The sequence below is a fragment of the Lepidochelys kempii genome, chromosome 4 (assembly GCF_965140265.1).
Source record: "Lepidochelys kempii isolate rLepKem1 chromosome 4, rLepKem1.hap2, whole genome shotgun sequence".
Taxonomy (NCBI): Eukaryota; Metazoa; Chordata; order Testudines; family Cheloniidae; genus Lepidochelys; species Lepidochelys kempii.
In genome coordinates, this window is record NC_133259.1 from 13,306,219 (window position 1) to 13,333,300 (window position 27,082).

The following is a 27,082-nucleotide window of genomic DNA, read 5'->3' on the forward strand; positions in this document are numbered from 1 at the left end:
TACTTCCTGCTTGTAGATCTTTAATTCCCAACAGTAATTACTTGAGAGAAGCATCACAGTTTAGTGCTTCATTGTGATATTTTACCATCAGAGGCATAGTCATGGGGTTTTTTTTATTACACAGAGGGTAGCATTTCAGGCTGTGTCTGCTGCCTGTCTATATTGTGTATCAATGGTTGACACTTTGGGTCCAAACAGGAAGTAGCCTTAATGTAGAAGAATTTGAGAGTGGGAGGGAATATGCTGCATGGCCTTAACCTTTGGCTCTGCCAGCAGGGGCAGCCCCACAACTTGTTTGCTTTTCTATAAACACACCCGAAATGATGAAGTGCTTTGGAGCACTGATTGTCTAAAACGTTCTGTGAAATTCAGGGTGGAAGATAAGTGTTTCCAGTCTTTGGGAAATTCCAGGATTCTAGGGCCAGATTCTTAGCTGATGGAAATTGGGGTCTGTTGAAATCAGGGGAGCTGCACCTGTTTTCACCAGCTGAGGATCTGTCCTGGAGCTGGCATCGTTAACTGTGTAATGTTTGTGTAATCTTTGAGTTCCACCTGACTGATTCTTTGTTGCCCAGCATTTTGTGGAGTGCAAAGCAGGTATACAATGCTACTAGATTGTAATGATCCTGTTTTACACAGGCATGAATGACTATACAAGGTACAAAGCAGTGAAGAATCAGATCTAGAGAGTCCAGATCAAGAACTCTCTTCATTAAAAGGTTTTGTATGAAAGACGTGCTGGCTCCTTCATCATCTGAGCTATATTACATATTTGAGTTATGTTACATATATGGTCTGTACTTTCAGGTTTGCTAGGCACTGCAAGCTGCCAGAGAAGGCTAGTGGAGAATTACCGCTGTTCCGGGCAACTCTCTGTTGATGTAAATCTGGTGGAGGCAGCTCTGCCCTCTCCCATCCCTAGGGGAAGGGGAAAGAGGGGGCAGTGCATGGGCAGGTAGGGATGGGATCATGGCAGACCTGAGCTCATCTTTGCGTGCCCCTTCACGGATGTAAGGGACCTTAGGCCAGTGAAATAAGTTAGGTTGACCCTGGCAGCTTGAACTTGCACCAGGGCTGAATCAGGTAGCTGCAACCAGCTCCCTGCAGCCGCCCTGCTCTCCACTCTGTCCAGGCTGTGTGAGATTGAGGCCATAGGGCCTGGAGACTGCTCTCACAAGCTCAGGGGAAAATCAGGAGAACTCAGGTGAAACCAGAGGGTCAGATCCCCTGTTGGTGTCGATCTGCTTGTCTGTGAGTTATGCTGGCTAAGGGTCTGGTTCAGAATATATGTAGTATGTAATGCATACATACAGATGTACATACACTGGTGTAGAAACAATGTAGGTGTGGGGGCAGCAAGGCCTTTTATGTGTGTAACTCCATTGAATTCAACAGAGCTGCGTTTGATTTGCATCTGGGTAACTCTGAGGCGAATCAGGCACAGTGGTATGAACGTATAGCACAGAAAGAGTGGAATTCAGATATCCCATCTGAAATTGTTAGCCAAAATAGGATCGTGTTCCTGGTGTCTGCTAATTACAGTGCAAATCCCCTTTGCTATCTGCCGTTATCCACTGTCCCCATTACATTTGGATAATCAGGCTTATAGTGTGACATATTTCCTGCCAGTCACCGGCTCTGTACGGCTCATTATTGGAAATGAGCGAGAGTTGGAAAGCACATTCCATCCATTGTTTAGAAGTCTCTCCTGATGCGGTTGCTGTGTGTTTTCTAGCAGAGTGCATAAGCATCTTAGTCTTCCTTGTTCTCTTGTCTTTTTTTAACTAATTCTGTATTGACTGAAGAAGAACCAGAAAAATTGTTTGCATTAAACCTGTTGGGCCAGATTCTCAGTTGGCATAAATCAGCGTCGCTCTGTGACCTCAACAGAGCTGTACCGATTTATGCCAGCTGGGCCTGGGGGTCTGGCCCAGGGTCTTTTGTTTTGGCTTCACTTCAGGAGACTAGAGTGGTAATGCTTGGGGAGACAGAAATAGCTGGAGTTGTTCACCAAGACATAAGCTGAAAAGTATAAAAGCCATACAATACAATCAGGCACCCTTTCCATATCTCTTCTTTCTTCCTCTTTTCCAGTAAAGGAAAATCCCGTGAAATTGTAGCAAGAACATGAGAACAGGGGAGAGGCTGTATTTCAGACCCCTCCAGCCTTTCATTCCAGTCTTCCTGTTCTCTAGGTAACACCAGGCAAGAACAATTAATCGGTCCTGACTTCTGCTTGCCTAAGCCACAGTCACGTGTGAACGGCGTAAATGTTCTGGCAATGGAACCCCACCAGTATGGCTTCCCTTCAAATTTAGGATCTGATATACCCCTTTCATTTACTTTATATAGGGGATTAAATAAATACTACTGCTTGTTAAAAATCTGCCTTCAGAAAAGATTCCAGTAGGACATAGTTGTTGAATCTAGTACTCAATGAGCATGTAGTTATTCTACATCAGCTCTCGTATTAACAGCTAAATCCCGCTCACTTCATTCAAGTGAGGTGTCCAGTTAATGTCAGCTGAAGTCAGTGGGACTCTTCGCTTGAGTAAGATGAGCCTTAAATCTAAGAGATATTGTCTGTTAGTTGCACTTTTTACTGAATGACAGTTAAGCATTAGGTAATTAATTAGAGCATAATCCAGTTACTAGCTCTGGGCGACCTTCGGCAAGTCACTTCACCACTGTATGCCTTAGTTTCCCCATCTTAAAAGCTCAGTGGATTTCAGAGCCTGAGCTCCAGCACAAGCAGGAATGCCTAAACTGCTATTTTTAGCCCCGTAGCATGAGCCTGGGTCAGTTGACCCAGGTTCTGAGACTCACTGCTGCGGGGTGTTCTTTGCTGTGTAGACAGACCGTTAGTTCACAGCAAGGTGAGGTGTAAATCTATCCTACGATAGCCTGCTGTTCACTCATTGTCCCTGTGTACCCTGCTGCTGTGCTCTTAACCGGTTCCTAATGCAGTCAGAGTGACACCACTTTGAAACAGGACTAGCTCAAAGCTCACTAGGGAACTTCTGATACAGAGCAGCAGGGTCCACATTGGCCCTTAGTGCCCGGCAGGCTAGTGTGAGGTCGATTTACACCCCAGCTTGCCGCAAACGAAGTGCTCATCTAGACAAGCCCTAAGTAAACGTAAAGTGATTTCAGAGGTGCGTTAAAGCTCCCACAACTAATGCAACATGACACAGCTATAAAGATTCAACGTGGCACAACTCAGGTATCCTAAATGTAGCTTGTCAAAGACAGTAAACAAATAGCATTTGATTGTCTCAGCTAAAGGCCAAAAGTGAAACCTGTCTTAAGCACTGGGAATGGGGCAAGCAATACAAGTGGGACCAAACTGGTTCATGCTAGAACTCTGGTGAGCTCAGCAGATAAATTTTACCCTTGATCTTTGACTAAACATCAAACAAGCTAGAAAGCTTGGGGACACTTTAAAATGATTTCCTCAGGCAGAGAGTTGTCTATTGGAAATGGCCCATAATGTACTTCTCAATATATTTTGAATTATTAAAAAAAAAAAAACCAGCAGGATTAAAAGCCAATTTGCAGTATATTCACAGGTCTTACCTAAACTGGTGCACACTGCTGTTAGTGGGAATGTTGCCTGAGCATATGCAGAAGAATAACCATGTGAGTGTGTAGTTTTGTTCCATTTTTGCAAACCCTGTGGGGAGATATGATTGGCCCAATGTTGATCTGGTGACATTTTGCGTAACGCTTCACTGACTTGAGTAATCTTTCTGGTGAGTTTTCCTTGTTCTTCAGTAATGTCTATTAAGGAACACAGCTTCCTCCCAGCCTGGCACCAAAACTTCTTACAAGAGTTGGGTGAGTCTAAACAACCAGAATCAGTAAAGAGGAGTAAAGCTGGGGCTATTAAGGTTGTTTTTCTTCTAATTGGCCTAGTCCGAGAATCATGACTGCACCTTAATTATGAATGATGCTTCTTTGAGTGGATTGTGGCTTCACTCTGTAGAAATCCTAATAGGCTTTCTGAGTGTTTTAGTTTGCATTCGCCTGCTGCTTAATAGCAAAGCACAAGGACTGCAATGAGGAGGATGGCCCCATATAAATATGAAGCAGGAAGTGCAATGCAATTGATTTATTCTCAGGCTCTGGAGACTGATTGCCGTTTTGGTGGATGCACATAGAACATATCCTTATAATGGTGCCCCGTATATGGCTACAGTGAAATGTGACAAACTCTGGGCCAGATCCTCAGCGGGTGTAAATCAGTCTAGCTCCATTGATGACAATGTTTTCATTATACAAATCCTTCTTTTCAGGTCTTTTTAACTTAGAGATTTTCCCTTGTGTATCTTAACTGCAGGCATGGGCCCTGATCCAGCAGGACGATCCATGCTAGTTGACCGTTATAGGCACCCATATGGACACAGGAGTCCATCCACATGGATTAGCTTTTACTGGGAAAATCTAGACTCACCAAAGGTTCTTTGATTCATATGTCAGCCATGAGTTTGATGAACATCTGCACACTTGTAGCCTCCACTGCATACTGTGATTGACAAATGAAGATCACCTGACTGGTGTGTTGACAATGGTGACTTAGTTGGTAATCAGTCAAACTCAGTGATAGGCCCTTTACTGTACACTGATTCATGTTCTAAAAGACTAAATTACATCCCATTATTCCCTGCATGGATCAAATTAAGTTAGTCAGCTGTAGACTTGGATTTCTATGATATACCAGCTGATGAAGGGGCGTTCATTACAGAATCCGCCTCTTTAGCTTCAGCATCTTACTGAAACTTGGACATCAGTCTAAAGTTCTTCTTGTCCCCTATTACTATTTATCTGCCACTCTCTAGTAACATTTTCCCTTGAATGTTTTGGCTCTTGGTCCGAAGCCCTCAACCAGCAATGGAAGCTCCATAATCCACAGAAGCAAAAGGGTTAATGTTAAATGAATCCTTCAAAGCTCAAAACTTCTTTAAAAAATAGTAGATCCATTCGGTAATTTTATAGCTAATTCTATAGCTGCCTTGAGGGCTCTAACATGTTTCCATCTAGCACTGGGTAGGGGGGAAGCTGTTGACTGAATGCTTTCCATGTGGTTTTGAAGCGTATATTTGTAAGCCCCTCCTACCTTCAGATCCACAAAGTGAGTGCTACATTTAAGAGAAGGTAGACCACCCTGTTAGACGTTTGGCAGCCCTCTTGGCCTGCCCAGCCTGGCTGAAATGCTTATTGCAACCACTTCTTGTCTTCAGAAGGACCTGATGGGGCTCTGTGTGTATTATTTAAGTACGAGTTGAAGAGAACATTTAATCTGAAGTTTCCACCCATGGCAGTGTACTGAATTAACGCACTAGCCTTTCATCTCTGCAGAGCTACCTTAGCTCATGAGTGAAGATGGGATTCGTGGTCTCATGCTAGACATTCACCCATGTCTCAAAACTCTGTGTAATTTCGCTGAGTTGCCTTTCTCTGCTCAAGGGACACTTTGGACTGGAATAGCCAGAGCTATTGCAGGCCACTGCGATTCAGCAGCGTGACATTGTTGAGAAATTTGCCCAGTGCTTTCTTATCCTGTGCCTGACTCTAGCTATTGCTGACAATCCTCCCATTTAATAAACACTCAAAGCCCTGAATCAGCCCAGTACTTAAGCACGTGCTTAAGTTCTACCAACTTAAATGGGTCTCAAGCACAGTAATGAAGTTAATTTTGCACTTCGGTGCATAGCTGAATCAGAAGCTACATTCACCTAAAAACGTTTTTTTAATTCAAACCTAGATCCCCAGCAAGACAGTGCAGAGCACTTTGACAGGACCATGGACTGTAATGGGGTTTCCTGGGTGTAACTAACCGCAAAAAATAGCCCATATAAAAGATGGAGAAACCTATTAATGACTAAAGAGAGAGCCTGACGTGTAAAGAGCTCCCTTTATTTAGGCTTGTAATGAAAACAGAGGTTTTACCCTGTAAGGCAGACGATTGTGATTTCAGGTGAGAGATTACTCATTTAGTATGGATTTGCTAAGCCATGTACATGTAGCACATTGGAAAGCAGTTGTTACGTACGCCCACTTTTGCAGTAACCACTTCTTAAACAACTTGCCCCTTTTAAGTGAAATTGATTTTTATAGCCAAGTTCTAAACCCCGACAATAGACTCGGGGTAATTCTATAGTGCTGGCCCTGGCATCCATTCTCTCTTCACTTTATTGATGTATTGTCAGGAACCCCCTTGATGAACCGCTGAGATGTGGTGTGCTATAAGGACTGCTTTGTGCAGTCGAGATCCCATTTTCCCTGTTCTTTTAATCTGATATGCACCCCAGAGCTGTTATATATGTATGGCAACCTTTATGCAACACGACTGCACCACACTTGGTAGGAATGGTACCAAAATGTACAGATCCCCCAATCTGCTCATTTCCCCTCCAAAGGTCTTTGCAGTGTTTTGCAATGAAGCCTGTAGTGAAGTTCTCCAAAGGAATTCTCGTGGGGTTTTGCAAACAGTTATCATTTTTTGTGTGTGGAGGAGGCTGCAGTTATTATTGGTGATATCATTCGAAAAGGAACTTTGGATTTTATCTTAGGTTCTACCATGGAGCATTTTTCCCCCAGTAGAAGTGGTCAGCAGTTTTCTTCCCCTCCTTGCTTTTTCTTGCATCACATTGTGACACTCAGCAGTTAACTTCTTCTAGCATGGTGTGCTGTGGGATGCCTGCTACCCCTGGAACTCCAGTGTGGTTTTAATTTGTCATGTTAGTGGAATGGTTGGTTGATGAAACTTCCCTAAAACGCAGTGCCCTGGAGTCAGATCAGACTGTACAACTGCAGCAGAAAATGGAGCTCCTGGGGAACTTTTATATCGAAAAAGAGGCTGAAAGAAGAACAGAGAGCACGAAGAAAGGGTTTTGTGCAAAGCACCTTCTCCATATGATGTTGATTTGGCCAGAGGGTTGCTATCAAAAATGCTGATGTTTGCTATAAGGTAACATCTCTGTTTTGGAACTCATCTTGCTTTGTGTTTTAGTATTCTCTGGAGATGAGCTTAGAGAATTAGGGGCCAGATTCCCATTGTTCAGTACCTTGTGTAATCTTTGCACATGCCTTGCCCTGGTATAAGTTACTGCACAAGGTGAAAGGCAGTGGAGAATCCAGCCCTGCTTAACTAACATTCTGATGAACGGCAGGTGCAAAGAAGCATCTCCACATCTCTGCTGCCTTGTTATGTTCTGCGATTTATTTGTTGGGAGGACTCCCGAGATCCTACAGAGCTATTTTCTCCCACTGAGGATCTGAGGGTCAGATTCTCAGCAGCTGTAAATCAGCATTGATTTCAGTGGAGCTACACTGATTTACACCAGTTGAGGATCTGGCCCATACATACACGTTCAAAAACTTTGCATTCGCGGCATGTATTTTTCCTCCTCTCCTCCATGTATTTTCCTATGGTTTTCATTATCTTCATATATCAGTCTATCTATATCTATATATCACAGCACACTGCTTACCACAATCCATAGCTTGAAGAGCTTCGTATAACTTCCCCACAACACTAGGAATTTCCCTAATAAATCACTGGATATGTCAGGCAATGAATAAATTCCATGCTTGTTGTAAGTGAAGTCCTCAGGTATGATTTAAAGTATCCACATCTTTGCACTATAAAATGAATAGGCATGTATAACTGTGGAGACGCTCACTGTTCCTGACTAACCCAGATAGCTCCACAGTGCAAGATAAACACTAAATCAGAGTAATCTTCAACACATTGATAAAAGCAAGTGAATTTAAATGTCTCCACTGTTGCCTTCTCCCATTGCTGTTTTTTCTCTTTGTTTTTAAAATGGCAAAACCAAAAAGCTTTTTCCCAGGCATGCTTTATTTCTTTTCTCAAAATCAGCACAGAACTTAGGATAATTTTTTTTTCCTTTTGATCAGGAACTCAGTCAAAACTAAAGCAAATACTTTTCAACTACTGGGCCTGATTTTCCTCTCAGCTACACTGATCTAAGTCAGATGAAACTGCCGTGACATGAAGTGAGCCACTTTGGTGTTAAAAAGGTGTGAGAGGAGAATCAGACCCACTCTGGTTGTTACAAGGAGAAGGGAGAAAAATTGTTCTCGTTAACCAGTGAAGTAAGACAAGAAGCAGTGGGCTTAAATTGCAGCAAGGGAGGTTTAGGTTGGACATTCGAAAAAAAATCATAACTGTCAGGGTGGTGAAGCACTGGAATAAATTGCCTACGGAGGTTGTGGAATCTCCATCATTGGAGGTTTGTCGGAGCAGGTTAGACAAACACCTGTCAGGAGTGGTCTAGATCAGCGGCTTCCAAACTTTTTTTTCTGGGGACTCAGTTGAAGAAAATTGTTGATGCCCGTGACCCAGTGGAGCTGGGGATGAGGGGTTTGGGGTGTGGGAGGGGCTCTGGGCTGGGGCAGGGGGTTGGGGTGCGGGAGGGGGTCTGGGCTGGGGGTACAGGCTCTGGGGTGTGGCTAGGGATGCGGGGTTTGGAGTGTAGCAGGGGCTCCGGGTTTGGGGAGGGGGCTCAGGGCTAGGGCAAAGGGTTGGGGTATGGGAGGGGGTCAGGGCTATGGGTGCAGGCTCTGGGGTGGGGCCGGGGATGAGGGGTTTGGGGTACAGGGAGGGGTTCCGGGTTTGGGCGCAGGCTCAGGGCTGAAGCAGTTTTGCCTTTTGAAATATGTACTTTCTGGGTGAGATTCTTGGTTTCTGTAAATTGGCCTGGCTTCACTGAAGCCAATGGAACTACGCTTATTTACACCAGTGGAGGGTCTGGCTCATTGTTTGTCTTGAGTCAGAAATTAACTGCGAGGCTTACAACTCTGCCTGTCTGCCTAGGATAAGAGTCAGGTTCTCACAATATTGCAGCTCTCCAAAGCCAGTTCTATGGCCATTTTTAAAAAATGTTTACTCTTGCTGTGATTTTATATTGGTACCTGGAACCTGTACCCTGGGGTAAAGCACGTGTATGGAATGTTTTTTACAAAGACTGCAATCAAGACCTGCCTTTGGTAAACCAGTGCTTTGCTTTGATGAGTTAAATGTGGTCATCTTCCCATAATACACAATTGGAGGTAAATATTCAGCTGCAGATCCAGCAGTTTCCATTGCACCAGTCTCCTTCCTCTAGGGACGGCTTTATTAGGAGTAAACTAGATTTGTGCAAATACCTGAAAGAGCAAGCTCCTTGACTAATCCTGTGTTAGAAGGCACATGCCAGGAACCTATGGTGTTGTACCACATGAACAAGGGCACGGGCACACACTTACACAGAAGACATCAGCTGAACAATTATCTGTAGACTTGTGGGTCCAATCCTAGTGAAGTCGCAAGGAGCATTTCCATTGAATTCAATAGGAGTTGGATCAGTTAGTCTTGTTAGTTTGGTGCACAAACACATGTTTCAGTCTCCGATTTTCCACAGAGCTTGCGTGCACAGAGTTTTGTGCACCTGTACCCAAGCACCCACCACCACTATTAGTCTGAACTCTCCTACGATTCTATTACACTTAATCCACATTTTCAGCAACAACTAGGTGTGGACACAATGCAAGGTTATCCCCCACTTAAATTTGTAGTGCTTGTCTTTTGAGTTAGATTCACAGCTTCCTTGTTTACTCATGAAGCTATTACACGATTGTTGGTTGCATTGCTTTTAAAGTATTAATGGCTTAAAGGACTGGGCAGCACAATTCTTACAGCTCTTTGCTGAAGGATTCAAGGGAAAACATACTTCTATCTGTCAAACAATGGGCTTTCCCAAGCAAGAAATGAAAATGGCATAGGTTTCGCTTCTACCAGAACGACAAAAAGATCCTTTAAATCCCCAAGTCTCTTCGTGTTATGAAGGGACACTTCAGGAATAAGAGAAGGTGACAGTATGAGTTACTTTGTAAATCCAGTTCCGTCAGCCTCCCACCTGACCACATTCAGTTTCCTTGTTTTCTTGGCAAGGGATGGAACAAAAGAGCTCTGTTTAAATATACCTACAGGTAAAATTTGATTTGTTCAGCTCCTCCTTTTTAAATTTTCAGTTCAGCTCTTATTAATGAGATCCTGTCATAACAGGGAGATAAAACAGATCTCTTTCCTTCATGAAGATCAAAGGTGCCCTTAAAACTGAAATAATGGTTTGTTCTTCTGGAATCTTTAGCAAATGGTTTGCAAAAAAATAGTGAAATGGTGTTATGCCCTAATTTTTCTCAGCACTTTCTCCTTAAGAAGAACATGGAACCAGATCCTCAGCTGGTGTAAATACCAATTTATGCCAGCTGCATAATACCAATTCATACCAGCTGCATATCTGGCTCATAGCAGTAGCATTTATAGATTATATTATCCTTTGACCATCTTTTCCACAACTTCATGCAGCACTAGTGGAAGCCATGGTCAAAATATCTGTTTTGTGTCTACCTAGGGCTTTTTATTTATTAATTTATTTGGAACACATTGTACATAATGTATGAAAATCTCAATGAGACGAAGACTTCTGAGAGAGGCCTGGCACAGAGAAGTGTTATTTTGCCTTGAATTGTACAGTTATTATGCTGTATGTTCAGGCTGAGTTATCTATAAGGTGATTCATCTGATAGAAAGTTGGGACTTCTGTGAGATGTGGGTAGTACATAGGTCTTGTGCTGGCCCTCAGCATTGGACTGAGTATCACCTAGAGAGCGTGGCTGCTACTGGGATGAGGCTATAGCAAAATGGCAGACAAAAATGGGGGGAGGGAGTTCAAATGCAAAGGGAAAGAAAGAAAAATGGAAAGCATCAGGCTCTGGGACCAAAGAGAGCCCATTCAGGTCCATTTAGCTACTGAGCTGGTTCCCTGGCTTGACTTTCTCCTTGGCCACTCTGTGCTTTAAAATGGTGTGTTTGCCCAAAACGGCTTGAGATTCTGTGCAGCAATGATGACTGAAGCAATTAAACCCTTCTTGTGCTAGGGCTGCATTTGCAACCTGGGACACACTCTGTGAAGAGATGGCTGGCTAAATGAAAGGCACTGTAAGATGTAAAGGACAATCATAGATGCTATTTTGTTGGTCATATGTCATTGTGGGCATTTATAGGCACTGAAGGGACGGAAGAACCCTGTGTAATATTGCCCAAGCTTTCCCTTTATGGGCATTAATTCTTTAGATAACTCTGCAAGCCATTACTTTAATACAAACAGTACCGTTTGAAAAATGTTAGTTATCTAGAGGATTTTTATCAAGTAGCATCACACAGTACATTCTGTAGCTGCTACCAAAAAAAGCACCGATTCTGCAAGCTAATCCATGTAGGTGGACTCCTGTGTCCATATGGGTGGGTATAAGGGATCAGCATCCTGCTGGATCAGGGCCCATGTCTGCAATTAAGATACACAAAGAAAAATCTTTGCAAGGAGCCAGTGGACTGGGTAACAATTTTTGAATATGTTTGTGTGTCAGTCGTCACTATGTTTGTACGTATCCATGTGTGTCAGCATGTCAGAGTATGTGCTGATGGGCACGTATTGGCATGAGGATGAGTGTGCCTAGGTGGGAATATGTGCTGTCATGTGTACATGCGGCAGGATGGGTGAATAACTCGGTGTTCTTTCAAATTAATTCCCTGAAAAGTAGCAGCAAACAGAAGCATGAGGAGTGATATGTGCTGATTGACATTTATTTGCTAATGTCCGTTTACATGGCTCTTGCCCGAGACAAAAGAGCCAAATGACTGGGTGTTGCTAATATTTCGGATCCCTCTCTCTTTCTACCTAGGCGGGCTGAACTTGTGGGCCGACCGCACTCCTGGCATTCAACCAAATTCATAGAGAACCAACCCGATCCCAGCATGATGCAAATATCTCAGGGCACGATTGGCACTCCTTGGCATCAGTCCTACCATTCCAGGTGAGGGCCATGTCGTCTTGGCCATGTATTGTAAAACTCAGAGGAATACAGCAGAGTTGTTTTTGTTTAGTGTATCATTCCAAGAAAAGAAAACTCTCTACTCATCCAGAAAAAGTAGCCTTCCTCTCTGAGCAATAAAATCAGTCATCCCTGCTGGACTGCCTGTCTATTGCAACCTACTTCGGTGCATTCGAACAGATCCTGCCAGTCCTTACCCAGCCTTTACACAAGCAAAACTCCCATTGACTTAAATGGTAATTTTATGTGTGTAAGGACATACAGTTCAGTGAAGTCAGTTGAAAGACACCCAGTGATTTCATTAGGCTTTGGGTCAAGCACTAGATAAGTACTGCAGTATTTGGCTGCTATGATTATTATCATTATTTTTCTATGTAGCGCCTGTCTGCACTTAACATACACGTAGTAAGACCAATCCACAAGGCTTCTAAGCTGAGGCCCTGAGCCAACAGTGTGCTCCAATGATCCCTAGGGCATCAGTGACTTCAGTGGGGCTCCGTGCTGGCTTGAGGATCTGCCTGTGTGGAGCTCACTGCAAGATCAGGGCCTAAATATGGAACAAAGACAAAGGAATGGGACACAATGTGTCAGGGCAATACGATCATTTGCCCCTAATATGAACAGGCAAGATTTTCAAAAGTGCTCATCATCCACAGTTGGGACTGGATTTTTACAAACTTCAGCTTCTACGTGGCATCCAAATGAAGCAGCCAGCTGCATTTTGTTTATGGGAACTGTTGGTGATGAACTTCCTTAAAAATCTGGACCTGTATTCCAACCATCTCAGTAGGGTCTTAGTCAAATCTCAGCATCGCACCAAGTGCTCGATGACAACTCTAGGCAGGGCCCTAGCCAAGTCCTACTGTACTTCTGTGATATAACAACTCAAGACCTAGAGCTAGTCTTGAAAACTGGTTCCTGCAGAGATTAAACACTGTGTTCCCTGCTCTACTCTGACTGGGCAACTCCTTTAAACCCATGCTAGGCAGAACACTTTTAAAAATGTGTTTAGCTAGCCCTGAGTTTTTATCGATAGTAGGATCTGAGAGAGACACTCCCAAGGCCTTAAAGACCTCACAAACATTCTCCACCCTGTTCCTTTCCCCAGCGAAGGAAAAAAAAGTAGAACAATTAGCAAGTAAAAAGAAATAAGAAAAGGACCCAGGCAGCATGGAAACATCACCCATCGGTGTAACAAGCAGCTTTCATGAGCAGTCATTATAGCCAAAGGTATTACATCACTGATGGCCCTCCCAGGGTGAGAAGTTCAGTGATGGATTTCCTGATGTTGCCAGTTGCTTTCTGCAGGGGTCAGAGTTATAATTATGTGTGTGTGTTTCCCTCCTAAGTCGGTATGGTGGGTTACCAGTCCGAGAAGACTAAGCCTGGGATCCTAGTTCTGTTAAAAGAATATGGTATCCGACCCTTCCAGCCATTATTTAAGCTGCAAACTTGAACAAATGCCATGATCCCAACCTGTGTATGTGTGTAGTGGTGGTGGTGGGGGGGGGTTCTCTTTTCAAAGTCTGTACAGATGTATCTCTGACTGTGCTAAGAAGATCCAGAAGACGCTTGTCAGTAAGTGCCATGGGCAGTCTGGGGAGAGATGTACAAAATTCTACCCTCTTCATTTCCCCTTGAAAGGCAGATGGGCTTCAGAAGGAGGGCATTCTCCGCACAGCCTCTGTGCAAACCCTCTGGGCAACTTAAACGCTGGCACAGCAAATGTCAGCCAAGAACCAGCTCCAAAGAGCCTGTGGGGTGGGGCAGGGGAAGACAAACTAGGATTACAAAAAATGAGTTACAGTAGAAATGCTTGTTCCCCTCTGCTCAAATCATCCTGTTAGTAGCCCATTCATCTGAGAGCGAGGGGCTTTGCATCACAGCTGCTGCATTTCCGGCAGAGAACTCCAGCCTGGATTCCCTGCTGCCAGGGATGCTTTTTCCTCCAGGTGTTTTTAATGAGGAACACCAGTGGCATCTAGTGGTCAGTTTGCCAGCTCCACACATCGACTTCCCTGGGTGGGATGCCGGGACCCTGGCTGAGAGTCTGGCTGTTGGGGTCTGAAACCCATAGGCCACTGTTCATTAAAAAAAGAAACAACTGAAATAAAATGTGAAAGCAGATCAGCAGCTGACACTGGACATGAACAACATGGCTGTTTTGAGGTTTCATTGACGTTGTTCCCCTCCATGTCCCTATATGTGTCTCTGCGCCCTTCCTGCACATATCTTATCCTTTGCTTTACAGGCAGACTCCTTCTCGCTGCCTTTCCTTAAGGCTATCCACCCATCTCTCTTTCTCTTTGCACAGCTTAACTCCTTCAGTCCAGCTGTGCATGGGGAGGTTACAGTCCGAATGTGTTTTGAGAAGTACCATGGACTCTTTAGTGGCTACAGGTTAGCCTGAGGGCTGCTTTACCTTACACCAGCTGCCTCAGAGGACCTGGTAACTTGATGTTCAGAGCTACTGAGAATCCCCAACTCCCATGAGCTACAATGGCTGTGATGGGGCTCCTTGTGTAGGGGAATGAGGGTATCATTTTACATTGCTCCCAAGCAACTCCTTCTGGCTATTGCTCATAGTGGCATTTAAACGGCTACAGCGTGAGCTGTGTCCCGAGGGAGAGTTGCATAGGACAGAGGGAGAGGAAAAGTAGTACCTCAAATTACCCTCTTCAGCCCCAGAAACACTTGATGGAGTGAAACAGCGGTTGTGAGCCTAGAAAATCCCTCCCAACAATTTAAAACCTCCTCACCTTCCCCCTTAATGTGAACAAACACATTCTGAAACATAAGTGTGTCTGGAACAAGAGCAGCTACCTCCCTCCCAGGAACTACTTGAATAGTCTTCTTTATGGACAGACTTCCAGTGACCACATCAGAGGTTCCTCCACCAACTTATATCTGACCTAGCTAATGCTCTGCAGATCCCTTAATGGGGAACGCCCTTGCCTGCTAAACTACATCCGCGGTGGGGCTGTAAAGACTTCCTGGGGCCTTATCAAAACACTACTGTAATTTCCTTCCCACACAGACATCCACACGCACATGCCCCCTGTCTCCTTTCTGTCTTGTCTGTTTAGTTTTCTCACAGCAAACAAAATTTCACTGCTACAGTTGAGTTTCCAGGAAGACTGCCAGGGTGTAGCCTTCAACTCCATAAAAAGAAAAAAAGGGAGAGATTCAATTCCTCCCCCCAAGAAGCTGTTCCTACTCCCTTGCTCTTTCCCTCTCTGGCATCTGCGTTTATTTTTATTTTTTAAATGCTTTGGATGGGTTTGATGGGTGCGGCAGATCTTCCCTGGCTCCAAAGTTTGCACCGTGCTTCCGCCTTTATTCCCTGTCCTCCCCGCCCCCCCCCCCCCAGTGATAAATAGGAGACATGTGTTGCAATGTCAAGCAATTTCTCTTAGTAAACCAAGATGACTGCAGACAGCAAACAGAGTCAGGCCCAAATATGGGTTTTCGTCTGTTCTTCTAAAAACTAAACATCTTGCCTCTGAGCTCGTTTATAAGCCAAAGCATGTCTCTCTCGCTAACAGTCTATTTTTCCCTTCTCTCTCTCTCTCCTCTAGTTCCTCGACGAGTGATCTCTCTGGCTATGACCATGGCTATCTGAGGAGAAGCCCTGACCAGTACAGCTCGTGGGGTAGCATGGAGACCTTGGACCAATCTCCTTCTGGATATCACCCTGGCCACCTTTCGCCAGCCAAGTCCACCAACGGCATCGACCAGCTTGCCCAACTCCACAGCAAGAGGGACTCCGCCTACAGCTCCTTCTCCACTAACTCCAGCATCCCCGAGTGCCCAGCACCTTCCTTCTGCAAGGAGCGCTCCTTCTCCATGGACAACGTGCACTCCCGAGGCAGCCCACAGGAAGGGATGAGGCAGGCTGACATCAGGTACGTCAAGACGGTCTACGACGCCCAGCGAGGGGTCTCTGAGGAGTACGAAGTGAACTCCTCCGCGCTGCGTCCAAGCGGTGAGGGGCGGACGCAGACAGAAGGCCGTGGCTACAGCAGGCTGCATGGTCACAGCCGATACAGCGGAGTCCCCTTCTGGGGCCAGCAAAGGAGGAGCTCCTCCGACAGTGAGGGTCAGCACCCGAAGGGGCCCCCCATGCCACCAACTCGCAGTGACAGCTATGCGGCAATAAGGCACCACGAGAGGCCCAGCTCCTGGTCCAGCCTTGATCAACATAGACCATGTCGAGCTCAGCCGAAAGGGGCCTGGCCTCCATCATCTGGCACTGCCTCCCTGGGGCAGGGACAGCTGCTGAAACCCATGTTTGTGGAAGGGCAGCTGCATACCGTGGTGGAGAAGAGCCCTGAGAGCAGCCCCACAGTGAAACCGAAGCAGAGCTATTCCCAGGCAGCACAGCCTGGACAGCCTTTGCTTCCTACTGGCGTCTACCCTGTACCTTCCCCCGAACCACACTTTGCCCAGGTGCCCCAGCCTTCGGCAAGCAATAATGGGATGCTTTATCCAGCTCTGGCCAAAGAGAGTGGATATGCTCCACCTCTTCCAGCCTCGTATGAGAAGGCCCCGGTCTGCAGGCATTCTGGTGTCGATGAGAATGGAAACCAAAGTGTTACAAGCAGATCGGCCGTCTTCTATCGGCCGGACCACGGGCCACCGGCTGCAGAGAAAAAGCAGGAAGCAAAATTCGCTCAGTACAAACCTCACAGTACATCAGGCCCTGACGTCCATTCAACCCCTTCCCAAAAGGACAAGTCAGGCTCCCTTTATGTGGCATCACATGGCATCCGAGAGAGCACAAGCAACACCCCGCACTCCAACCACAATTCACAGCAACTGCAGGCCCGCTCGAGGGATGCCAATGAAAGCAAAGCTCTATATCAGCCCAAGGAGTACTGGGCGGCTGAGTTGCAGGAGGACAAAAATGCTAATCTACAGAAAAGTGAGAGAGACCCCACCAGCCAGAATCAATGGTGTTACGGTAAAGGCAAGCAGCTTGGCTTTTCATCCTTGCAGAACAGCCTAGAGAGCACCAGAAGGCAAAATAGTTTGGAGCTAAAGGAGACGCAACAATGTGAGGGCTATTCTGATGCCAAACTGTCTTTCACAAATCGCAATAATAAAGCAGAGAAGGATCGAAGAGAGCAAGGGTGTGGCCAATGGAACAATTTGGACAGACAAGCCTTCAGACGGCATGAGGATGACGTCACCAGTATGGCCCCATTCCACAATGCAGAGCCAAAGTACGAGGAGCCCTCTTCTCTGCTGCACCCAAAGGCCTCCGATTTCAGCAGGAGCTGGCTAAGCTCCAGCAGCACCCAAAGCATCCAGCCTGGGAAACTGGAATCCAGCAAATCCCACTGTTCTGTGCTGGAGAAGGTCAGCAAGATCGAGCAACGCGAGCAAGGCAGTCAAAGGCCCCAGAGCATAGGTGTGCCCAGCTTTGGACATAATTATGGGCCAAATAGGCCAAGCCAATCATCCGGCGCTAGGTGCTCTCTTAACAGCACGGAGGACGTACGAAACAAGACAAACTCCCAAGAGCATGGCCAGCCATCCGGTGAACCGTGCAGGCTACCCAGCACGACTGGCTGTGAGACGCCACCCTGTGTGCAGCCGGTGAGCAGGAACGGGAGTGCGAAGCCTGAGGCCGTTGACTGGCATCCTGTGGAGCAGCAGATGGTGGCAGCAGCAAATCAGGCGCAACAGAGTGAGTACTATGGTCTGACAAGGAGCAAAAGCACGTTCCAGCTGATGTGCGAGCCAGAGAAGGAAATCCTGTGGAGGGATAACGTCCAAGACGCTCCTGGAACACAGATGGACACCTCGTTCAGCAGAAACTACAGAAACAGCATTAAAGACGCTCAGTCCAAGGTCCTACGAGCCACATCGTTCAGGCGCAAAGACCTCGACATCGGCCCACCCTTTGGGAGCAAACCCAAGAGGAGTGCACAGAGGCCGGCCTCAGCCCACGTTGGGATGAGGACAACCACAACATCCCCTCACATCCCCAAGGAGAGGCACAGCGTCACTCCTACGCAGAACAGTGTCCCTCTCCTGGAGTACACTGAGAAGGAGAGCCACGCTAGGCTGTCACAGCCCATGGCCCGCATTGGGGGCAGGAAGCGGCTGACAGCCGAGCAGAAGAAGAGGTCCTACTCCGAGCCAGAGAAAATAAATGAAGTGGGTATCTCAGACCACGAGCCCTCGCCCTTCTCCTTCCAGAAGAAAGGCCTCCATTTCATCTTCCCAGAAAACACTGTGGCTGACCGGCGCAAGATCTTTGAGCGAGAGAACAAAGCTCGCTCCACCATCAATCTCTCCAAGCCGGAGCTGAAGCAGCTCCAACAGAACGCACTAGCAGACTACATCGAACGCAAAACGGGGAAGCGGCCTTCTCACGATGCTGGGGTCCTGAGAGAGCACTCACAAAGCTCCTACCTGCAAGCCAGTGGCCTGGACAGCCAGAGCCTCTCCTCTGCCTCCAGCATGAATTCTCTCCAGGATCAGAAGCTTTACCGCCGGAGACAGTCACTAGAGCAGGTATCTAGAACAGGCCGGGTCTCCTGTACCCTTCCCCCGGGGCTGACGGGCTGCTTTGATCTCAATGGGTTTGAGCAAAAGAAAGGGCACCCGGACGGAAGCAGCAGTTCCTTTGCAAGCCAGTTTAAAATGGACAGACGCCGAGATTATAGAGCCAAACCGGAGCTTCTGAAAAGCACTCAGGCAGGTCAGCATGGCTCACATGACCAACTGCTCTACAGGATGGAAGAGCAGGCCTTTGAAAAGGCCTCATTGCCTGGGAAATCTGGGAAATCTGTGTCTGCAGAAGACTTGCTCGATAGATCTGGTATCCAGTCAGTCACGGTGCATGTGCGCTCCAGGTCGTCTCCCACAGCCGACAAGAAACACCGGGTAAGTACATTGTCCAACTGATATTCGCAGGCAAGAAGTCTCTGTGGGCTGTGGGTGTTATGATGCTAGCCTGACATTCAGTTATCCATACACACAATGTGGTTAAATGTGTACTGCGATATAGATCATATGGTCTGTTTAAATTATCCTGGTGCAGTTTGAAATGCCGGCTGGCTGGATAGCACACGCCTTCTGTATTTCTCTTCCCCTGTTTTGTTAACACTAGGGAGATTTGCTCGGGGAAAGGATGTTTGTGTAAATGCTTTTAAGAGTACATCTGCTCCTGCTGCATATTCCTCATCTGAAATCCTAGGTCTAGAGGCTTGGCTGCAGCTCAGAAGCACGGCGCACAACTCTGAAAAGGGGTGTACAAAGGTGTCCTTAAGCTCCCCCAATCCTGGAGCTGCAGTGCAGCAGGCCATTTCCCTGGCATAAATTAGAGCAGGCTAGGGGCACCAATGACCCCCAAAGGCCATTACAACAGCTGGGGTGCAGGGAAGCCCAACCATGCGCCCCTTTTCCCCAGCCATGCCCTCACTGCTGCCTGCAGGGAGGGGTATGCCTTAGGAGCCATTAAATTACCTCCACAACCCTGGAGGATCCCCCTGCTGTCCAAATGCGGAGGAGAAACCAGGCCAATATTTTCTACATCCAGTTGGTTGTTGTGAAAATCATGATGCTGTCACAAGTGGGTGGGAGGGTTGAGTGACTCTAGTGGCAACAAATGAAGCAAGTGAACTTCAGAGATAGCAAGATCCTGGGCCAGCTCCTCAGCTGGTGTAAATCAGTATAACTCCATTGACATCACGGCAATGAGTGGAGCTGGGCTGATTCGTCCCATCGTTTTCATATAGGGTCCCTTCGTTGGAAAGAGAGAGAGCGGGAGATGGAGCAAAAACACAGCATGAAAGCTCGATAGGCAGAATTCTTTCTAAAAATGTTTCCTAGCTGCCCATGTAGGCCCGGGGTTTACGGTATAGCTCCACTCAACAAGAACATGTAGATCTGGAACCGCTGCCACTGTAAAAAAATTATCCAGTTGCGATATTCTAGTGTTTAGTAGAATAAATTAAATAAGGATTGAATAAGTTAGTAAATGGAGTGCTCTGCTGAGTAAGAGCCCCTCTGAAATGCACCAAGAATGGGAGCCTGTCCTTCCTAAACCCATCGTACACTTCGCTTTAAATCTCCCACCTTGAAATGCATCAGTCCTTTCGCTGCTTTCTAAATGGAGAGCATAAAAACCAGCACCTAAATATCAAATGGCTAAAACACCTTACCTAGCTAGTGCTCACATCCCATCGTTTTTTCCCCACTCTGGACGATGGACCCATCTACATAACATTACTACAACTGCTGTCAATTGTGAAACATTTCATATTCAATAAGAGGACATATCCTTAAGAAAGAGTTATTGTGAAAGCCAAGAAGCAAAGCCCATTCTGACTCCTGGTGCATTTCAGAGCAGGAACAAAAATAACCAGAATTCCAGATGAGAAAGTACAGATAGAAAATATCCACCCCCCCCCCACCCAAAGGTACTTTACGATGGCAGTCTGGAAACCAGACTGTTTCCAGTTGGTTCCAAGCTCCTGTTTACCAAGCCTGTTGTCTCTGTCAGAGGCACAAATTGTGAGCATCCTGAGACCTTTTATTATTATTTTCCCTGTTGGCTTGTTTTTGCTTTTTTCCCCATGCATGCATTAGTGAGATTGAAGGTGCCAAATGGTGTGAACTGAGGAACTGACGCTGGGAAGAAGATAACAACTGTGCAGATACTCTAACGGACCCCAGTTCAGGAAATCACTTAAGCACGTGCTTAAATCCAGCAACAAGGGTAACCCTTTCAAACGTGTCCTAAATGATTTAGGACCCAAAGTCCTACTTTTCAAAAGTGCTTTAGGCTTTTGACTTTTGAAAATAGGACTTAGGGCCCTAAAGCAATTAGGCACTATTGAAAATTTTACTCTTAGACCCTGATTCAGGAAAGCATCTTTATGTTTAACTTCAAGCACATAGTTAAAACTCCACTAGGACTTAAGTTATGCATCTGTTTTCATGAATAGGGATGTTGTTCAGAATTGGGGCTAGAGTCCACAGTACAGAACCAAAAATGTTAAAGTGTGTGTGAAGAGGGGAATACGTAGGTGTTTTTTTTTAACCAGCTCAGCTCCTCTGTGGAAAACATTCATTCCCATTTTATAAGCAGACTTAGCTCATTGTATGCTATTCAGGGCTTTGCTTACGGTATATGCTGTTCTCTTCATGCTGAATATGAATCCCAGCACAGTGTCACTGTAGGAATTTGTTTAAAGATGTGAGGAAATCGATAGCCGTGTGGAATTATTAGCCCTCAGTCTGCAGAGCACAGTCTCTGTCTTCCTCTCTCTGCTCTTTTGACTTGTCTCAGCCCACCTATCTTTCAGCTCCCCAACTTCTAAATCAAGATCAGCAGAAACCCTACCCCTCCCATGCTCAACAATGGAAAGAGAGCAAACAAAACCTGGGAAAAATTGGAATGAAGGGCCCTACACTGAAAACCTCATCAGAAAAGTTAGGGAGGAAAGATTGAGTCTTGAAATGAATGCTCAGCATTTACCATCCTGTCAGGTAATAGACTTAAATCCTATGGGGGAAGCAGTCGGAACCAGATTTCCAAAAGAACTCGGGGCCAGATTTTTCAGTGTTCAACACTGGTTTTGCAAATGTCCACAGCACCCAGCAACTCCCATAGAGACAAGTGACTAGCCTTTCAAAAGAGCAGAGCAGCCAACCTGCTGAGGCCCTTTGAAATGCAGCCATTTATTTTGGTGTCTAAATGGGAGTCTTTGAAGATCTGGCTGTGGGCGCATGATCAGAAATGGGCTCCGAAAGGACGGAGAGACTCGTTACAGTACAGCAGTGGTGATGAGCTGGCTATGGCACGTTATGCTAGGCTTGGGCGGAGCTCTGGTGAGGAAGAGCTACGTGATGGCTTGGTGTTCAAGGAGAAGGGATTGTGCTGCGACAAGGCACCGTTACCCTGGCCAGCTGAACACCACTGCAGTACTGACAATTAGCTTCCACTTAGGAAGTCACAGGCCTCATCCGGTTCCCATTTAAGCCACCTGGGGCAAAACTTGCGTTGATTGTAATGGGAGCAAGATCTGTGCTGTGCTCACACGGGCTGTCCTGCCAATCAGAGGAAGGGCGTGAGGGAAAATGGCAGCCTCAGAATCACAGTATGGTTGAAGGCTCTTTCAGTCTCTGGGCAATATTCAACTCTGGCTTCCACTGAGGTAAGTCTGGCCACAGAAAACCACCACAGTCTCCCCTTCCTTGGGTGACCAGCAGGAAAAGGAGCGGTGTTGGCCGGGGAAGTGAGGGCAATGGCTGATTCATGGCATCTCCACAGCAGCCTTCACTGGGGGGCAGCTCTGAAGGGAACGTAGGCCCCCATCCTTCTGTAAAACCTCTTAGGGAGGGTGGTGGTAGAATTGCTGCCAAGCAGGCCTCCGTGTGTCAGCAAGGGTGAATCCATTTGGTTTAGCGAGCACCTCAGAAGTTCCCTGGTGGCATAGTTTTACTCTAACCACTAGACCACACTCCTGCTCTTTACTTCCCAGTGTAAATGACACACAGAGTGCTCTTGTGTTAAGAAGCTTCAGCCGTTTTCAACTTGCTGCTCACTCTGCTCCTTTTTGTGTTCCAGGACTTGCTGAGAGGGGAAAGTAATGAATTTGGCCACTTGGTGAAAAATCCTTCTTACGTGGTTGGTGCAGGAGATGGGTAGGTTTATATTTATGTCTCTTCTCCAGTTGCTGGTGCTAACCCCTTTGTTGTTGGCAGCAACTGTAATATGTCGTTGATTTAAATGAATGGGATATTAGGAGCTGGACAAACCATATGCTGTGGGTGCACTGGGAGACCGCATTTTGGTTGTCATACGTGATACACCTGGCAGAGTTAGAGGGGCTAAGCTGCTGTTAGCTCTTGTTTTTCAGCATAGAAATTAGTTAAAGGTAAAACCTTCTCTCCGATCTCCTCTCCCCGATGCACATTTCTGTAGCATGGTCTATCCTAGTTTAGTATGCAGAAGTCCTGTTGACTTAAAAATAACACTTCTCTCTGACAATGTTTGACCGGCTATTGTTAAATGTCACATCTTACATTCCTGGGTCTCTGTAAATCTCTACAGCCACAACTGAGAGAAACTGGAGAAAAATTACCCTAATGTGCCTGTATGTTTATTTGGCCCTGATCCAGCAGGGTACCTAATCTTAGCACATGAACATTCCCATTGGTGGGCAGGTGGTTAGGTATCTTGCTGGGGTGGGGGCTTTGCAGTGAGACGGTTTCCTTGTTTTCCCTGTACAGTCAGGGTCTTTCACTCAGTATAGGGAGAGGGACACATTTAAATGTGATTGTAAAGCCCACAAACTAGGTCGGGGGCACAGGGGCATGCATAGTACCTGACACTGCTAAGTAACAGGCTTTTTGATACTGACCAGATTTCAAGGTGGTCAGTTTTATATATTTGTTTCAATTTAAATATTAAAAAGACTCCTATGCAAAGCTCTAGACACCGAGACACATGTGATCACAACAAAACCCAGGCAGTATTAAGATAATTATTCAAAAGGGAATTCTGCTCTCCGGCCACCTACAAAAAAGATACTTTCCACCCTTTCATCACTTTGGGAATCACATCCCCAGCCATCTCCCAAATCGCCTTCGAATGGCATCGGGGCAACAATGCAGTGAGTGCTGGAAATGCAATCCAGGTGGATAAGACAGGGTAAGTCAGAGACAGGATATTGGATTAGATGGTTCTGATCCAGTCTCACGACTCCTATGCTCCTTAGAGATTTGTAGTGTAAACCACAGAAGAGAATTTTGTCCTACATCACCACCATTTTGGAATATTTTAAAACATGCAGTTTTCCTACAGGATTTGAACAGTGTTTGCAGTGCTCATTAGAGGATGACACAGCTGGCTCTTATTCTTAAACTCTTCCTGCCCTCTCCATTTTTTTTACCTTCAGTGTTTCATAATTCTTCGCTATATTGTAACTTCCATCATTTCCAAGCAGCTTTCTAAGTAACTGAATTTAACACCAGGTCTGAAAGTGAGCCAAGAGGGGCAGGAAAGGGGTTATTATGTTATGTGTTTTCCTGCCAAGAGCAGCATTCCTGGATTGCTTTACTATCTTCACATCTTTGTGACGTTTCTACTGCATCCGCAACACGTGTGTTGTATTAGCATATTTTCCAGTGGAATGTAAAGTGCCCTGCACTTAATGGTCAGGATTCTTTGGATAGATAAAACATGGAGTGCAGGGACCAAATACACCCCTGAAACTCCATTGACTCTGGGGAGTTACATGCCCACTCACCCCAGCCCTGCACTGGGCCCATGTCACGTTGTGTACGTGGGTTTTGTGTTGGTGCCATTCATGTGCTTGAAAAAAACATGGATGGATCACTCAGTGGTGACACTTTTTTGCTCATGTGTCGCCTGGCGACTCCACAAAGGATCCTCTGTGGGTGGTTTTGTCCCACTGTGACATGTAGGCTGACCAGATAGCAAGTGTGAAAAATTGGGGCACTTTTTTGGGAGGGAGGAGGGACATAGTTAGAATCATAGAATATCAGGGTTGGAAGGGACCTCAGGAGGTCATCTAGTCCAACCCCCTGCTCAAAGCAGGACCAATCCCCAATTAAATCATCCCAGCCAGGGCTTTGTCAAGCCTGACCTTAAAAACTTCTAAGGAAGGAGATTCTACCACCTCCCTAGGTAACGCATTCTAGTGTTTCACCACCCTCCTAGTGAAAAAGTTTTTCCTAATATCCAACCTAAACCTCCCCCACTGCAACTTGAGACCATTACTCCTTGTCCTGTCCTCTTCTACCACTGAGAATAGTCTAGAACCATCCTCTTTGGAACCACCTCTCAGGTAGTTGAAAGTAGCTATCAAATCCCCCCTCATTCTTCTCTTCTGCAGACTAAACAATCCCAGTTCCCTCAGCCTCTCCTCATAAGTCCAGACATCTAATCATTTTTGTTGCCCTTCGCTGGACTCTCTCCAATTTATCCACATCCTTCTTGTAGTGCAGGGCCCAAAACTGGACACAGTACTCCAGATGAGGCCTCACCAATGTCAAATAGAGGGGAACGATCACGTCCCTTGATCTGCTCGCTATGCCCCTACTTATACATCCCAAAATGCCATTGGCCTTCTTGGCAACAAGGGCACACTGTTGACTCATATCCAGCTTCTCGTCCACTGTCACCCCTAGGTCCTTTTCCGCAGAACTGCTGCCTAAGCCATTCGGTTCCTAGTCTGTAGCGGTGCATTGGGTTCTTCCGTCCTAAGTGCAGGACCCTGCACTTATCCTTGTTGAACCTCATCAGATTTCTTTTGGCCCAATCCTCCAATTTGTCTAGGTCCCTCTGTATCCTATCCCTACCTGCCACTGTATCTACCGCTCCTCCTAGTTAAGTATCATCTGCAAATTTGCTGATAGTGCAATCCACACCATCCTCCAGATCATTTATGAAGATATTGAACAAAACCGGCCCCAGGACCGACCCTTGGGGCACTCCACTTGATACTGGCTGCCATCCAGACATGGAGCCATTGATCACTACCCGTTGAGCCCGACAATCTAGCCAACTTTCTACCCACCTTATAGTGCGTATATAGGACAAAGTCCCTAATATTGGGACGGTCCTGATCATATTGGGACCTCTGGTCACCGTGGTAACCTGCTAACACAGATATGAGCAGTGTCAGCTGTGAGTGTTAATATCAGAACCCAAATGTTTTGAGTCTGACCCTACACCGTTAAGTGAGTGGGAGTTTTGCCTTTGACTTCAGTGGGAACAGGGCTGGACCCTTCCCAGATTTAAAAAGCCCACTTAGGGCAGATTGTGATCCCCTTTTACTCACATCAGTGAATTCACATGAGGAGGACCCCTGAAGTCAATAGGACTACCTGTGCCAGATTGTACTTGCCAGGGACCAGTGTGACCCCTGGTGTAAGTTAGAGCAGCCCCAATGGCTGCGCTACCTTATGACAGCCTCCCTATGGCTGCTAATAGATTGTTCCCCAGCCCAGACTAGCTAAGCTCTGAGTGCTATAGCTTCTCCCCATCACATCCTCAATACCCTCTCCCAGCTCTGCCCCCAGTGCACCCCTTATGCCGAGGGCTGCAAAGGGAGCAATATAGGGTCACGTATGCCAGACCTGTGCAGCTCCTATGCTAGTGGAATTCTCCCCGAGTTCCAACATCTGTGTTGTTAGTGCAGTATGTGTAACTGATGTGGCTTTACCAGTCTGAGGATCAGCAAATGTTACTACAGTGTGACAGGCCTCTAAACTGGAGAACTACCATCCGGTTCTTGTGACAAACACTGAGTGGCTCAAAGATCGCACATTGCTACTGTCCAAGAACCACAGACAGCCCCGTCTTCCCAGGCATGAGCTGCCAAATTCTGTTCTCAGTTACACCAATGTAAATCCAGAGTAACCCCCAGGCTTTCATGGTGTTATTGCTGGTGTGCACCAGCATAACTGAAAGCAACTTTTGGCTCCAAATCTCAAACAGCACCTGCAACAGATCATTTCAATAGTGCAGTCTTTAACTATTTACAAATATAAGGGCAATACTATAGGATTTTTTTCTACAGCCTCATGCATGCTTGGAATATCTTGTATGTATTATCATTAATTTTGTTTTTGAGCTAAATACCTGCTCAGGCTTATGAGTTTTATATGATGTTCTAAGTGGGGCTTTCACTTTCAAGACAAGTGCTGTATTTCTGATTCATCTGAGAACATCCTTAAAAGTGGTGTGAACAATTTAGTCTGTTGCCCATTCAGATTGGTAGCTCACTGGGGCAAAGTACTTGTCTTTGTATTGTCTGCAAAGTGCCTGGAACCCATCTGGCACTAGGTAAAAAAACCAAAAACACCCCAACCCTACATTAAGAGAACGTTGATGTTGCAAAGTGGAGCACTCAAAAGTTAGGAAATGTCAAAATTAAGTTTGCCTCTGCAACCTTACTTGGGCCCTCCTTGTGTGTATGCGTTACAATACATCTAATAACAGTTTTGCATGAATAGTACATAATATGCTATTTTTCCAGAGGACCTCACAGTTCTAAGAATTTTTTAAGATGGCTAAAACAATGTATTTCTCTCTAGCCTCATTCTTGGAAGCATTTTAGCTGAAATGTTCCAAAAAAAAAAAAAAAAAGCAGCCTGAAGCAGACACCCAGCATGGGACATTTCAGCCCAC

At 46.0% G+C, this 27,082-nt stretch overlaps 1 protein-coding gene across 5 annotated transcripts in view; it reads left to right on the top strand.

Moving 5' to 3' along the window:
* SHROOM3 (shroom family member 3) overlaps positions 1-27,082 on the top strand; it is a 164,174-nt gene that overhangs the window by 115,974 nt on the left and 21,118 nt on the right. For 4 of the 5 annotated variants that reach the window (XM_073340435.1, XM_073340431.1, XM_073340432.1 and 1 more), the window contains 3 exons: positions 11,752-11,883; positions 15,480-18,798; positions 22,490-22,566. In XM_073340435.1, coding sequence (XP_073196536.1) covers positions 11,825-11,883; positions 15,480-18,798; positions 22,490-22,566 — 3,455 coding nt within the window. In that variant the 5' untranslated portion in view covers positions 11,752-11,824. The remainder of the gene's footprint in view (positions 1-11,751; positions 11,884-15,479; positions 18,799-22,489; positions 22,567-27,082) is intronic. The other variant, XM_073340433.1, reaches the window with a different exon arrangement.